The sequence below is a fragment of the Alligator mississippiensis genome, chromosome 9, assembly GCF_030867095.1.
Source record: "Alligator mississippiensis isolate rAllMis1 chromosome 9, rAllMis1, whole genome shotgun sequence".
Classification (NCBI taxonomy): Eukaryota; Metazoa; Chordata; order Crocodylia; family Alligatoridae; genus Alligator; species Alligator mississippiensis.
Window position 1 is genome coordinate 9,874,433 of NC_081832.1, and position 15,368 is coordinate 9,889,800.

At 42.7% G+C, this 15,368-nt stretch overlaps 1 protein-coding gene across 1 annotated transcript in view; it reads right to left on the reverse strand.

The window, feature by feature from the left end:
- The window catches only part of RTF2 (replication termination factor 2), a 51,903-nt gene extending 36,535 nt beyond the window's left edge, over nt 1-15,368 (reverse strand). The window contains exons 1-5 of the mRNA XM_014609666.3: nt 15,260-15,368; nt 13,693-13,787; nt 13,496-13,586; nt 12,069-12,208; nt 9,404-9,482 (exon numbers count right to left, since the gene is read on the reverse strand). Of these exons, the coding sequence (XP_014465152.1) occupies nt 9,404-9,482; nt 12,069-12,208; nt 13,496-13,586; nt 13,693-13,787; nt 15,260-15,328 (474 nt within the window). The 5' untranslated portion in view covers nt 15,329-15,368. The remainder of the gene's footprint in view (nt 1-9,403; nt 9,483-12,068; nt 12,209-13,495; nt 13,587-13,692; nt 13,788-15,259) is intronic.

Genomic DNA, 15,368 nt, shown 5'->3' on the forward strand with positions numbered 1-15,368 from the left:
TAGCACCCTGGCACGCCCAGCCTCCAGGTATGGCAAAGTAAGAGACGTGTGAAGAGATAAGCTGAGGCTTGTCCCTATCTGGCCGATCCTCCATCACTGCCTCCATTGCCCAGCTCCAATGCAAGGAGCTAAGCACTGCAATACGTAAATTAGTTTTTGAAATGGCACGCCATTTAATTCACTAAAGTTAGGGAGAGGAGCTATGCATCCAAAAATTGAGAACCACTGGTTTATACTTACAGAACCATTTCCTCTTCTAAGATTTGTTCCTCATTTTTCTTGCTACCCTCAGAAATGAGTAATCCACCCCATTACATAGGAACAGTGAAAAGTACAGCTGCTGCAAAACAGCATAGCTCCACGAAAGCTTATGAAGATTCAGCTGGTGTAAATTCACTTTATGTTTTTGGTCAAAAATTGTGGCAAAAGAATAAAGAAAAATATTCAAAAAAGTTCTTATCTATGCTAGACAGAGGATTTACTTTAGCACTGCTTAACAAGATGATGGTCTAATTGGTTCATTGGACACTACCACAGTAAATATAACGTGTTGACAGAGATTGAGGCCTTACATTGTGATGTACATTGTCATCTAATCTTCAAGAGAAATTAGATATTGTGCTGTATGATCAAGACTGAATGTGTGTAAATGTTTAAAAAATGACTTGGGAGCCAGTTTAAAGAAAATGACCATGCAGTGACTACGGTTCTGTAAAAGAGACCTTCCTAAAGCCTTAATCTATCAAAATCTCCTTCACAAACACAAATTCCCTCAAAAATAAGCTCTTAACTATTTTCCAAAATATTCTTCCCAGACAGCCACATTTTGGCCAAACAAATTAAAGGTGACAATAAACAATTTTTTAAACATTACAGACTTATGTCTGACTTCTTGAATTGCATGTATTCATCTATCCCTCCAACAGGTTTCACTTTTCTAAGAGAACATACAATTTGAATGCTAAGTAAGGGTAGGATGGAGATCTGAAGAGTCAAAGAGCAGTTTTAAAGCAACTACTGTCTGAAGTCTAAACCACTTCCGAAAACCTCTCTTATGCTAGAAAGCAACATAGTTTCTTCACTGAAAGAAACGAGTGAGATAGTTTCTGCCTACCTTAGTAGCAAAATAAAATTGTTATAATTGCTTCCAAAATTCTCAGTCATGTAACGGACCACATTCTTGAGAGGTGTGCACATGCTATGATTCTCGACTTTAACAGAAATCCTGGGGTTTGAAAGCAATGGGGACTTTTGCCTTCTTCACAGGAGGGGGTGGGGGGACAGGATTACAGAAACACTGTGCATCTTTCCTGCATCAGGTTTTTTCCACCACAAAAGTTTGTTTTCTTCTTTACCCTGGCTCCTGCTGCAATTTATCCAAGAATCACAGCAACTGGGAAAGGGTACTTTGGTGCCAGTGTCTAGCATTAGTATTCAAGAGCAATGGCATGTTTCATTGTTTTTCTTTCCCCTTTGTCTTTGGATTGCACAGTATTTTTCAGGAGTATATTTGGGATTTTGGCAGGATCCAGCAATTCTGGGGTTGGATCATAGTTTCTTCGTTTTGCAACAGGTAGTTGCTTTCACTTGGAGAAAGTGGAGGAATGAAAAGACAGAGTGAAAAGCCAGGTGGGTGGGTGGGGGGATAACCTCCTCCTTTTAAGCACATCTGAGGATCTAGCAAGACATGATCAGCTCTGTGAATGTTCCTAGGGGTTATGTGAAATGTAACATAACAAACATGGATAGCATGTTTGGAGCTACTGATTAATCATGTTCTCCATGTTACTGGTTTTCAACCTGTGGCCTGCAGCCCTCTGGGGGTCTACAAACTATGTCTAAAGAGTCCACAAAAGATGAGTATGATCAATTCACTTAAATGGGTTAGCACCTCCATTCAATATTTAAGGGTCCACAAATGAAAAAAGGTTGAACACCACTGCTTTATCTGGATGTTTTCTCTTTATAATGGATGTTACGAATTTTATCACTAGAGACATTGTTCAGAAGCCCTTGCTGTTTCTAAGTTAGCAACATCTACAGGTTGGTCCCTAGGCTCACACTTAAAGAGAGGCACAACTTTTTAACCTGAATCCAATCATGGATTTCAGATTAGTAGGGAACAGAATGGCTACACAGCCTCAAGATGTGCACTCTGTGGATCAATATACCTACACTGCTCAGAGTATACCCAAGAGTAAAGTCAGCTAGCAGCTTCCAGATTACATCAAGGTACTTAGGACTTTGTGCAGGTCAGCACTCAACTGCATTAAAATAGCACATGGAAAATTCTGGCCTAGAAATGCACTCTTGACCACTCCTCAGAGCAGGTGAATGAAACTATCAAGTACTCAGCACAACAGAGTACATGAGGTCTGGCTACAGTTTAAAATCTTTTACCACAATCCCATTTAAAACAAGTCTTACCTACCATGTTGCCTCCTGACTAAATAAGGAAGAAACATTAGATGCACAAAATAGGAAAATTAACAAATTCAGGATCTATGGGCTATGTTTTATTACCCTTCCATTTCTTTTGGGCATACAGCCCCTCTAATACTGCAGCAGGTGTAATCAGAGGACCCATGTTCAAGCTGGTAACACTAGCATCACAAGTCCCTCCTCATAAACATCCAGGCAAATTCTTAGGTTTAAGAAAACAGAGTATATTAAAAAGTATAGCAGCTAGCAGAACAAACTGCTAATACTATATCGTATGTGGCCTCAAAGTGCTTGTGACAATCTACAAAAACCGGAGTGAAATACTGTGGAAAGTTTTGTGTTTTAATAGCCAGCCTGCTCAGAAAGGAATACTGTTAATTATTAACTACCCATCATAAAATATACTCCATCAAGGAAATGGTAGCCTTTTTTTCTTCATAATCTTGCACGCATTTCAGTTTCTCACTATTGCATAAAGAAATACTGCACTGGGGGAATACAGTTAATTACTGCTTGCAATATAAACAAATTGTTAACTACCGGAAGGCATAGAAACCAGTTCCCTTATGGCTATTCAGAAAACCTCTGTTCCTTTCCTGTGGTTAATAAAATGCATGAGAACTTTACTGGAATATTTCTAAACAGCCAAATTAAAGCTGAAAATGCTGCACAGTGTACCTAATTATCAAAGGAACTACAGATCAATGTACTGAGCACGGTTAATTTTTTTTTTTTTTTTTAACCAATAAAGCTATGTTGCCAGTGTACGAATTAACCCGTGTACACTTTCTTGCAAATCAAAATTCTAGGCAATGTTCTTTCAAGGTCCTGAAAGTTCAGAGCCAAGAATGATTTATGAAATTAGTTATGACTTTGTACACTACAACTTTAGTTAATTCAATCCTTAGTAAGAACACAATAAATGGTAACTAGACTCTGAAGCCCTAATCTTTGCTTTTTACAGGTTTATTTCCTTCCTCAGCTTTATTATATAATTTTCTTTGGAGTTCTTGCACTATCCCTCTCCATAAAATTAAGGCAACTGCACCAATGTTCAGTTAGGGCAATTAAATGTAATCACACACTTTGATAATTTAGATATAAGCACAAACATCAAGAGAATCTCATGAAACAAGGGGTACTGGTTCATATCACTATCTTTTGTTTTGTTAAAAAAATTACTGTCCTGATAAAGAACATTTATTTTAGTTAAAACATGGCAGTTATACAGAGATGAGAAAGAGTACAGGATAGGGGGGCAGGTTTTTAATCATTAGTTTTTTCCAGATTCATTTTAAACTAGCAGTGAATCTGTTCAAGCTGAACCAAGAGAGAAGTTAAGAATTCCTAGAAGCCACTGCAGTCGTAACAATAGTGAATATAGTAGTAAAGTGTGGGCAGCAGCTCTTCTTTGTGTAGGTTCTTATACAGAGGTCACCACTGGAATATCTGAGTGCCTCCCAGTACCACAGATGATTAACAACGTCACATGTAAAAAGTTATGCGATTACAAGAGGTCATCTGTGCAGAGTACAGTGCCTTGTTTCAGGAAGTTTTCTTTAGGGGAAGCCAGTGTGTGGGTTTTTTAATATACATTAAAAACACCATATAAGCAACTAACTCATGCCCTTAAGTTCTTTCACCCTGCCCTTGCTTAAGTTTCCAGCAGGTCCAAAAGGTGTAAAGTTTGTGGTGTTTTCTAGGTCCTGAAAGTTTATTGTGAAGTCTAGGGCAGTACTGAGAAAGTTCTGGTCTCTCCTGCTAAGAAATTCTAGCTCTATTGCACCAGAGGAAAGCTGTGGTCTTCATTACCATTCTTTGGATGCACAATTACAATTCAAAATCTTTAAAATTCTTTAGGAATGTAATTACAGAAGATAATCATGGAAGGAGGAAGGGAAGGAAGGGAAAGAGAAGCATGGGGATAAAGAGCACGGAGAAGGGAATGAAACTGGGACTCAATCAGGACACAGGATTACCAATGAAGAGACAACTAAAGGGACAGAAGTACTGGTTTAGCTTCATGGCTATTGCCTGGAACAGGTCCCTTCTGCACTGGTTTTCACAAGGACAACTTGACAGTTCTTGCGATGCCATGTCTTCAACCCAGCTTATCAAATCTATCAGCTTGTTGTGTGGTGGATCACATCCTGCTGGCCTAAAAAACCACACCAGGAGCTCAATGAACCACATGACATTGTCAGCCACAAAACAACACGATCTTGAATGTCACCCTCGCCAAGAGACCGCAAACCTTAAACACATACTTTGTGCTGGGCAATTTCCAGCTCCTTGCTCACAAACTGCTGCTAGAGCTGCATATGCTTGGCATGGCAATGGACCACAATGAACCACAAATTCCACTGCACATTATCAGACAGAAATGCTGAGATCTTGTTAAAGTTTACACCATAGCTGATAACTACCTTCAGGATGGCTTGAGACAGCAGAAAAATTTCAGACGTGAGGTGGATCAGCTTAGTTTGAAACACAGGCAAGTCTCAGTCTGTCCAGTTCCCTGGTCCAAATCAGATGTGAAGCATGAAGTTATCTTGAGGGTCAGCGACTTCATCAGCCACAATGGAGGAGTCATACACTGCCAACGCAGCCTTTATGAACTGTGCACGCAAAGCAATTGCTGCAGGGAGATAGTGCTGGGGAAGCTTGTTGGCAGGCAGAAAACTGTCAACATTTGAAACGTTTTGGTCCAGGTAGTCCCTTAACCTCGGGTCATCGAGTTTCTATGCTGGGATGTTCGCCACCCCAAAGGCCTCCATGAGGGAGAATGCCACCTCTTGCCTTGCCAAGCTGCTTTCTGCGGCTTTTTTTTTTTTTTTTTTTTTAAGAGAGGGAGGGCACAGTTGCTTGCTTCTTGCTCTGACTTTCAGCCTCTGCAATAGCCTTCCACTTCATGTACGCCTTGGACTGTTAGGTGTCGATCTATGCTGGTTTTCCTCAACACATCCAAAGTTACATTGGGGGAGGTACAGAAGAGTCTGCCTCCATCTGCATGCATGGTCCCTGCAGGATATTGTCTTACACAGTCCAGTGCTGACAAGTATTTGGCTATCTTAGAGGGTTTCTTAGTGTTCATGCGTGCTCCTCCTCAGATGGCAGCATGCATGTAGCAGTATGCCTGTGGGAGCTTTAAAAGCCATGCAAAAACCCTCCTGCTTCCCTGGCTGGCCCCAGACTGGCTCCTGGATGGAGCCTATGTCAGGGGCCGAGCCTCCGATTTGCTCTCTTCCCCCTCACTCTTCCCCCAGTGCTTCAGGTTTTCAGGGATCCCCACTGTTTCCTCTTCTAACAGCCTGGGTTTTTTTCAACAAGCCCACCAAAAGTTTTTCACAGAGCCTGCCCCCCCCAGCACCCCTCCAAAAATCACAGTTTCCACCAAAAAAACCCAGCATAATGGAGATTTCAATAGGTCTCTACCTATCAATGGAACACCCTAAAAGAAAATAAATGTCTCAACACACACAAGAGAAACCAGTGAGGAGGGGAGGGGAGGGGAAAAAAAAGTCAGCAAGCTTGTTTCCCTGTTTCTAGAAAACTCTTAAAAAAAGCTACTCTCTGGAGCTTGAATTTTGTTGTGAATTTACATGGATGTTTAACTATGTTTGCACACAAACACAAGATAGTCATCTGTTCCTTTAAAATATTAAAACTGTACACACAATAGCATGCAACAAACATAGTGTTTCCTTTCATCCTCAGACTCATGTACTAGACAATGTAGCCTTGAGACAGAAAGGCTGCCTTATTTCTCTACGATGGGGTGATCATTCAAGACTATCTGTCCTTTAAAAAAAATAAGAAAAACTTATCTGATGCAAAGTGACTTAACAAAAAGGCTCATAAATTACTTCCGAGACTTAATACAGCTGCATATCTTATGGTAAAAAAGCTGAAATGTATGTTTTAATAATCCAGGTTCTACACAGACCATGCCTCAATACAGTAACTGGTTTACTACTTTCTTCCCACCCTCAACCTAAAAATTAGGAGTTCTTAACATGCACTTGACATGAGCAAAAGTCAAAACAACAGAAAACCATGAAACAGGCCAAGTCTGTAGACCACAGCTTGAAATTCATTGTGGTAACACAAGTCTAAGATTCCTGATTGCAAAATTCCTTGTCAGCTGTGAAAAAAAATCACTTAGATCACAGCTCCCTTTTTTTAATCCTTAAATAAGCAATCAAAGCTGCAGGTACTCAAGTGCTCGAACTGCTTCATATAAAACATGAACAAAATCCCATACCCAAAAACGGAACTCAGGAGGAGTGATACATATAATAAAATAAAGAAAAAAAAAAAAAGAAAAAGAGGAAAACATATAGAAGGCAGCATTGAATGAAGTGGGAAAAAAAAGAAGGGTTTCTCAGAGTTAAAATGTCCTGAAACAAGCAGAAGGGAGCAGAAGAAAAGGAACATTAAAGAGTGGAAAGATGCACAAGATATCACTGGAAAGAAAGACGTAGGGTAAAAAAACAAAACAAAATGCCTTAAACTGGAGAGAAGGGAAAAATTAACAGGATCTTGGATTCAGAAACCAAGCAGCATTAATGAAGGAAGAAAGAGACATAGGTGCAGGGTGGGAGGGTAGAGGCCTAAATAGTAGGGCTGCGAGACGCTTCGGTCACCGATTCAATTCGGTGGCTGAATCTGAATCAAAATCGAGAGACCCTTTAAGTCTCTCTGAATCGAATTGGAACCCTCCATCCAAATCAATTCATAGAGATTTGGAGCGATTTGATGATTCTGACATAAAACATTTAAAGCTGTGTCTCTTTTTACATACCTCAGGGGACCAGGTGGCTTGTCAAGGCTGAGATGGTGGGGCACATAGAGCATCCCACAGGAGCGCAGGAGGGTCCCCCAGTGCACTCGGCAGCAGAACCGGAACTGGACCAGAAGCACTTCCGGTCCACTTCTGGGTCCACTGGGGACCCTACCCCTGCACCCCAGCTCAGTGACTGGTGCCTTCTGGGTTGGGGGGGCACCCAGGGTCCCCAAGACTGATTGCTGAGCTGGGAGGACGCGGGGAGGGGTGGAATCCCCCACACGCTCGGCTGTGGACCCGGAAGTGGACTGGAAGTACTTCCAGTCCATTTCTGGGTCTGCTGTCGAGCACGCAGGGGGGCCTCCAAGCTCCTGGGGGACACTTCATCTGCCCCAGCACCGCAGTGCTCACGAGCTGCGCTGGTACCTTGAGGCATGTAGAAAAAACATTTAAAGCTGTGTCTAGGGCCAAATCATTGATTCTCTGAATCAGCATTGAATCTTCAGATTCGGCCAAATCGAATTGGGACAGTGATCCAAATCAACAAATTGAATCACTGTCCTCGATTCGGGCCGAATCTGAATCGAATACGGCCCATTTCACACACCCTACTAGATAGTTGTTTTTTAAATAAGTAAAACATTCTTTCCTGTTATGGGGAAGGGAAATCTACCTTTTACCCCTCTGCTCATATGGAAATGGGCTTGAGGAAAGGGCAGGTCAGACAGAGGTCCTGCTGCCACAACTATTAGATACCTAACAAGCTTAAAAAAAAAAAAAAAAAAGAATCCAGCTTTCCTTATTGTCTTTAGTTATTTTTATTATCATAAAACTTTAACTGAAAGAAAGAGGCAACAAAGCTAACAGGAATGTAATGACCACACACTTCAACAGCTTACTAGGCACAATACACTGTATCAAATATCTACCAGTATCATTGGTTAACAACCTATGGAGTTTACAGTTACAGTGATCAAATATTAAGTAGATTTTTAATGATGCTGAGACATGGACAGACAAACCATTTGAATCACTGATCTCAGCTAAATGAAAAGGAGTGAATCTTATTAGACAAGAAACTATTCCAGGCAATTTCATAGCAAATAAGTTTCCTCAGGTGCCAATCAGCTCTATTAAACAAAACTGAGTCAGTATATTCAGCAATAAACCTAGCATTGCTAAAAATAAATAAATAAATAACACTGCCCCAAAATAGGGCCACACCAGCAAAATTATTTAAGAATCTGTAAATTTTAATCAGTTTTATCATGTGCACCAGAGAGTGGCAAAGGATACTTTACAATGGACAATTTTTCCATAACCTGCTGGTGTGGGATGTGTCTCAACTTCAGAGCCACATGCATTTATGTGTTTTAAATTCTATAACCTAACCCTTGACACTCTCATTAACTAGAAAAATATCTAAGCCTTAAAAAACAAACCCAAAAACAATTAAATAAAATAATCCCAACACAAAATCTTAAAATGTCCAATTCTTAAAAAACAAACAGCTTCTCCAGCTCCTAAAATTCCTGACCTTCATATTGTGCCCCAAACACTTGCTCAGTGTGTTTTGTCCTTTTACCCTTTTGAAGCATATGTTTAAAATATAATAGGTAAGCCACTTCCTTCCTCATCAGTCCTCTGCTGTATGTGGCGCTAGTTCAGACATTAAAACGGTCACGTCACCAGTTGCTCTGATTGTGTAATTAAATATCAGGCCTAGACACCCTCAAAGGCTAATCCACAAAGTGCACAACACCACTATTTTGTCTTATGTTATACTTTGGAAGAGGTCTGATTTTGCTTACCCCATAGTAAGATGGCTCAATGCAAAAGGCGAGCCTTCAGCAAATCAAAACTTTTCAATTTCAGTTTAAGGAAAAAAAGACTAAGGCATCCAGAACAAATAAATAAAATATTTTACTCTAGAAAATAGCTACTGCCAATCAAATCAGCCTTAGAATAAGAGCATTTCCCAGGAATACCTCAAAGGAAGTGAGTCAGTGTTATTAAACTGGCATGCAGTTATTTTAAGCCAACAGAGAAGTGGAATCAATGGGTTTTCCAGGGGCAACCGCCATTTGGTGCTGAAGAATGCACATACAGTTATAGTCAAGCACTACATTACAGCCACGTTCCCCCACCTCTTATTTTTAAAACAAGAAAACTTACCTTGTGGCAAACATCTGCTTTAATTTCTTTAAGAGCACGTTCAGAGAACACGCACCCACAATTCCGCAGGAAACAAAACCTTTCAAAAAGATAAAAATTAAAGTAATTGATACTGCCATTCTAAGAAATTCAGCTTACAAGCAAGGTAAGTTATCTGTCTGAACACAAGCAACGTCACAGGAACACTGCAGTGGTAAGGAACACTGTACAGAAAACTGCTTGCAAGCCCTCTTGTGGCTAATCAAGAGAAGTACAAGATGAACCTTGCTAATTGGTGTGAATGATGCTGAAAGCCTTTGCAACAACTGAACAAGAAGTAGAAGTGATACAGGCTGAGTCGCATTGCAAATTGAATTTTTTTCATTTTTTTTGACTGGCGTGCGATAGTATAAAATAAACTCTCTCACTGGGTATTAGCAGGTTTATTACAATCTCCCAGAAAGCACTGAACTATTGTGGGACTCTGGGTTGCTATGTATCCTCTGAAATTTCAGTGTACCTAGGGAAACTGGAAATTATGAAGTACTGATCCCACTATGAAAGCTGAGTTCTCATTCTATTGATCAGCCTCCCTATCAGGACTCTTCTTACAGTGACTATTCACTGCAATGCACAAACTTTAATTTTGAAGCTCACTGGAAGATTAAAGAGAAAAAAAAGTCAAAGAGAAAGTCTTGTGGGAAATTTGCTAAACATACACTTCCTACACCAATTTCATTTTCTATTTATTTGAGACAGAAACACTATGTTAAGCCAGTTAATAAGTGTTACTTTTTATATAATCCACAATGTTATCAATATTAAAGTACATAACTGCAAATACTGTTAACTACTAAATGAGCAACACCATCATTAAAAGCTCTCTGTCTGTGAAATACATGAGATCATACTTCGTTCACTTTTGATTAGTGTACTATTTCACAAATTCATTAATAATATTTTCCAGGATAATATCCATCAGCATAAGGACTCCCTAGGCCTCTGCATGTACAGTCAGAGTAAAGCCTTGTGATGGGGGCAGTTCCGAGACCGATCACTACATCGGTCCACCCACCTGTTTCGCCCACCACACCTTTGATACAATTAATAAGTTGTCTTTAGGTGGGAGGCTTCCCTTTATTTTCCTTAATACCAAGGGCATCCCAAGCCTCACAGATATCTACTATCTGTCACTTCTCTGCCCCTCTGGCACTACAGCTCTCTGTGCCCTTATAGCTGCACCCCTCTGGCAGTAGGGCTCTCTTGAGGTCTCCACCTCCCCTATAGCCTCATCTGCAAAACCACTGGTGCAAACACCACCATAAGCATAAGCCCATGGGCTATGACTTAAACACCTAAAATGACAACAGCACTCTGCCCCTTAAGGGGGGCAAACTTCCACCCTTGAGACAGCATGCCCCTTAGCCTGGGTACCTAGGCCACCTGGAGTCTTACTGCACTTGAGCAGTCAAACAGGTGGCACCAGGTCTCAGGCAGCTCCCTCATGCAGGAGCTCCTTCCCCTGGGAGTTGTCGCAGAGAGTGCCCTACTAGCTCCTCCCCTGGGCTTATACACCCCAGGGCCCTGCCTCCTTCTGGGCATCTGACTGCCTGCAGGTGCTAGCCAATTACCTCACTAGGCTGTTGCTCAGGCAACCTGCAGCTGTGGAGCTCTGCTCAGCTTGCAGAGCTCCCTGGCCCAGCTGCTTGAGCCCTTAAAGTAGCAGACACCTTTTAGTGCCTGGCTACAAGCCTTTTGCAGCAAACTCTGACTGGAGCCCTATACTGCAGCTATGATTTACAGATGAGGATCTTTTCTCCCAAAACTTTATTGCTTTGGCCATGCAGAGGGGCTCACAAGACACACAGGCATGATTTAATTAGCTACAACTTAATTAACTCCCCTGAAAATATTATCTGGCTATAAACTGTACAATGCAAGTCATGTTTCCCTGATTTTTCCAGCCTTTTGAAGAAGGGTTTCAGCCCCCCTCCTTTCAACTTGATTCCAGACCTCCCACCATACAAGGTTTAGAAGGGAACCGTGATGACACAGGATTGTCTCCATACTCCTCATCTTGATTCCCAACTTTGTTAGGGGCCTTTTTTGAAGTCCACGTGTATCTATGAACCAAACTTTCTAGGGAGTGAGTGCCCGCCTTGGATACCCAATATCTGCTAAGCTGTGACGATCTGAACCTGACACTGCCACCTACCCACTTAGCCACCACTGGAAAGGCTAAAAACCCACCCAGGTTCAGCATCTAACAGCAAGGGAAACATTCCTTCACAGTCACAAAGAAAATATGGCAACCAGTACAGTGCTGAAATATCTTAGAACCCAGACCTGCTCTGATCCTAAAGTGAAAAGAAGTGGACACTCCCTTTAAAATGCAAAACAGTGTCAAGGGGCAGGACAGGAATATTTAACACTGTTCTTCCCCACGCCCACAAGCTAAAGGATATGTCCCTAAGACGCTACCAGTCGACTTCTGTGTTCCATGCCTCAACCTGAAGGCCAGAGGAACCATAAAAGAGCACCCTTCTTTCAGCAGCAACAAAAATCTTTGCCAAAAGGGCTCTGGGAGCACTTTGGTTTCTGTAATATTCATTTTTATAGCTCTACATTTGCTACTATTCAATTTAGCAAACTCTGGGGGTCTTATTTTTAAAAGGTAAATACTAACCTGTGCTTGCCATTCATTTCCAAGCCCACCACAGGGCAAATAAAGCATGCACACTGGATGTCATTATACTTATCCCCTTTTGTATTCCCTTTATCACCATTCCAGGCAGGATTATCAGTAAGATTCAGCTCTGTGACATTCTGAAATACAAAAAACCATAAGTTTAAAGTTGTTTTTTAATACATATTAAGGCAAACCAAAATGCTAATGTTTCTGAAGAGATTCTTCCTGTACGCCTTATTGTACTAGAGCTTTCCACAACTTTGGAAGTTATGCAAATAATTTGTTTAAAAAAGAGAAAAAGGTCCCAGAGCAGCTCCCCATTTGCCAAGCATTTCCTGGAAAGACGTGCTGGAGTTTTTGCCCAAGATATAAAGTTTTAAAGATAAATAATATACAAATAGGTTCAGTATCAATTAGATTTGCTCCCTGTCTTCGCCTATTTATGCATAACTAACTCATTTGAAAAATAAGAGAAATATTGCATTCTCCCAGAACAGAACTAGAAGTAGTTCTTCTCAAGTTAATGTATAGAGTATTAGATTTTCACACAGAGAAGCAATATCTAAAGGCAGATATTTCAGTTCTATGATGTAATATGGGCAGTGCTCATTTTTAATACAGGACCTCAGCTTCAGGAGGCATATTATCCCAGCACGCACTGCTCCATATTAGACAGGTCAAACGCTTAAGTAGATCACAGTAGAGCAGGCAATGCTTAAAATATCAGTCCACAAAGGCTACATCTTCCAGAGCAGCATTTCCCAACTGGTGTGCCATCAGGCATGTCCAGGTCTGCCACACCATTTGGGGCTGGAACCACACCCCTCGCCTGCTGCTCCTGCAGACACAAACAGACAGGGAGCATGGTTCCAGCCAGGCAGGGAGCATGGCTCCAGCTCAAAATGCCGTCCGGCTGGCTGCGCACCACCCCTCCTCCCCGGTCAGTGTCCTGCTGGCTTTACGCCCACCCCCGCGTCCAGTGTGCCATGGTGCTTTTTTATTTAGGTAAGTGTGCTGTGGGGTGAAAAAAGGTTGGGAAACACTGTTCCAGAGCAAAGAGAAAAGGGACTAGCTGCTACACTTTATCTATGCTGGATATACATTTTAGCTACTCAGAAAGTTAAAAATATTGTCCTCAGCTAACAAAAGAATGGACACTGCTGTCACAAAATATATAGTCCTTACTTATCACAACTATATCTCCAATATTACAACTTACTACATCAAAACACCACATCAGCCTGAGAATGAAATTTTGAATTTATCTGAGGACCTATAAGGATTTACAAATATCTGTGTTAAATCGTTTGCAGTTTGAAGTGGAAAAGGTATGAAAAGATAACAGAATTAAGATACGTTACTATTTTGCCTTGTGCATAACACTTAACTTTGGCATTTATTTATGTTAGGTACATGGGCTTTACCTTAATGCTCCTGATGTGTGACGCAGCTTCCACAACTTTATCAGATGACTTATCAAGTAAAAACTCAATGACGGCCTCTTTGTTATATAGCCTACAACATACAATTTATCATCAGTATTCTGCAACTTTTGTAACCCACATTTATTCAGAATTTATTACTTTTAAGATCAAGAAATCTAAAGAAGAAAAATCCATACCTCCCAAGTTCACAGGCTACAATTGGTCTGCTTAATTTTTCTTGACTCAGAGCGCAGTAATACCACCGAGCTACTAATTCTGCATTTTTGTCAACCTGAAGAAAGAGAGGGGAAAAAAAAAAAAGAGAGAAATGGGGGGGAGATTTCATTCCTTTCAGAGAAAGCTGTTCCTACTGGGAAAATTAACACTTAAAACTTCCCTTTGAATACTCTGGCAAATCCTACCAAATTACAAGTGGCCACCCCTTCTTCTTTCAAGATCATCCCACAAAAGACTTTTGCAAACCCACCTCATGACGTTCAGGCACAACTTAAAAATTATACGTGGACTGCCTATATTTGATTTTGAGCCCAATCCTGCTAGCACAGATTTCAGAAGGACTGAAATTCAGACTGTTAGATTATCAACTTGTGGAGGAAACTAACCATTCCCAGTGATTCCCATCCTATTTCTTGGGGCACCTTGCTGGAACAGACCCTTTCATTTCTCTCCATTTTCATTTGTTTTCCCTTCCTTTTATTCTCCCTTGTTCTTTTCCACATTTATCTCCCACTGGCTGTAAGTTGTTCCCTATTTTGGCTCGGGCTCTGGCCATCCAAAACCAAGGGGAAGTGTGACAGCAGCCCTGGAGCAGGGTTGGAGCTCCAGGCTGTTCCTTTATCCTAATCAGTGGGGACAGCCCGCCCTGTGCCACAAAAGAAAGAAACTGCCAATGGCTTTTAATAGAGGTGCACCCACACACCCGTCTGATACCGGATCAGCACCGACATAAAGAAAATTGATGTTATTGGAAAATGGCTTTTTTTTTGCCGGATGTGGCCAGCAGCTGCAGTGCGCTGGCGGTGAGGAGCACAGCCCGGCAGCTTGGCGAGCTGTGACCAGCTGCTAAGTCTGTTGTGGGGGGAGGAAGGGGCATGGGGGGAGGGCAGATGGAAGCCGCTGCAGTGAGGAAGGGGGTGGAGCAGCAGCAGGGGCTGTGGAGCCAGGGTGGGACAGGGCACAGGAGAGAGCCGCAGCTCATCCGGGGGTCATGGGGGGTGGCGGTGGCTCCCGCTGCTGCGTGCACCCCAGGAGACCATGGGAGGCGGGCGCTCGCAGATCTGTGCAGGCCAGGCTGCACTTGGGGCAGGCGGCGACACTGGGAAGAGTGATTATGCAGAGGCTACAATGAATTTTGGGGTAGCTACAGCCTCCAACCCCTGCCTCCATAGCCCCCTCTCAGCACTGCTGCTGCCTGCCCCAGCCCCCGCCGAGAAGAGCCCAGCCCTCCCCGCCCTGTGCAGATCCAGGGGACACACACACCGCCCGTGCCCTCCTGGGATGCGCACAGCGGTGGGAGTCATCCCCCCTCCCCCGCCCAACGGACAGACCAACCGACACTGCCGGCCAACGCGCCTCCGGAATCGGCCCCAAGAATCGCTGCCGGTGCACGGCGAGCGGCCAAGGCGCCGCTTGGCGTTTCACGCGAAGCAACAAACGCCTAGTGCCCGCGTAACCGCCGTGACACGCCCGCCATGACCCCGGGGCTGCCCAGCCTCTGGGCCGGGACGTTTGCTCCCCGCCTACCTTCTCCACCTTGCGCGGCCCCTTCACCAGCTCGTGCCGCTTGGGGATGGTGCCCCCGTCGCAACCCATGGCCGCCCGCTCCTCGCTTCCGGGCCAAACAACCCCGCTT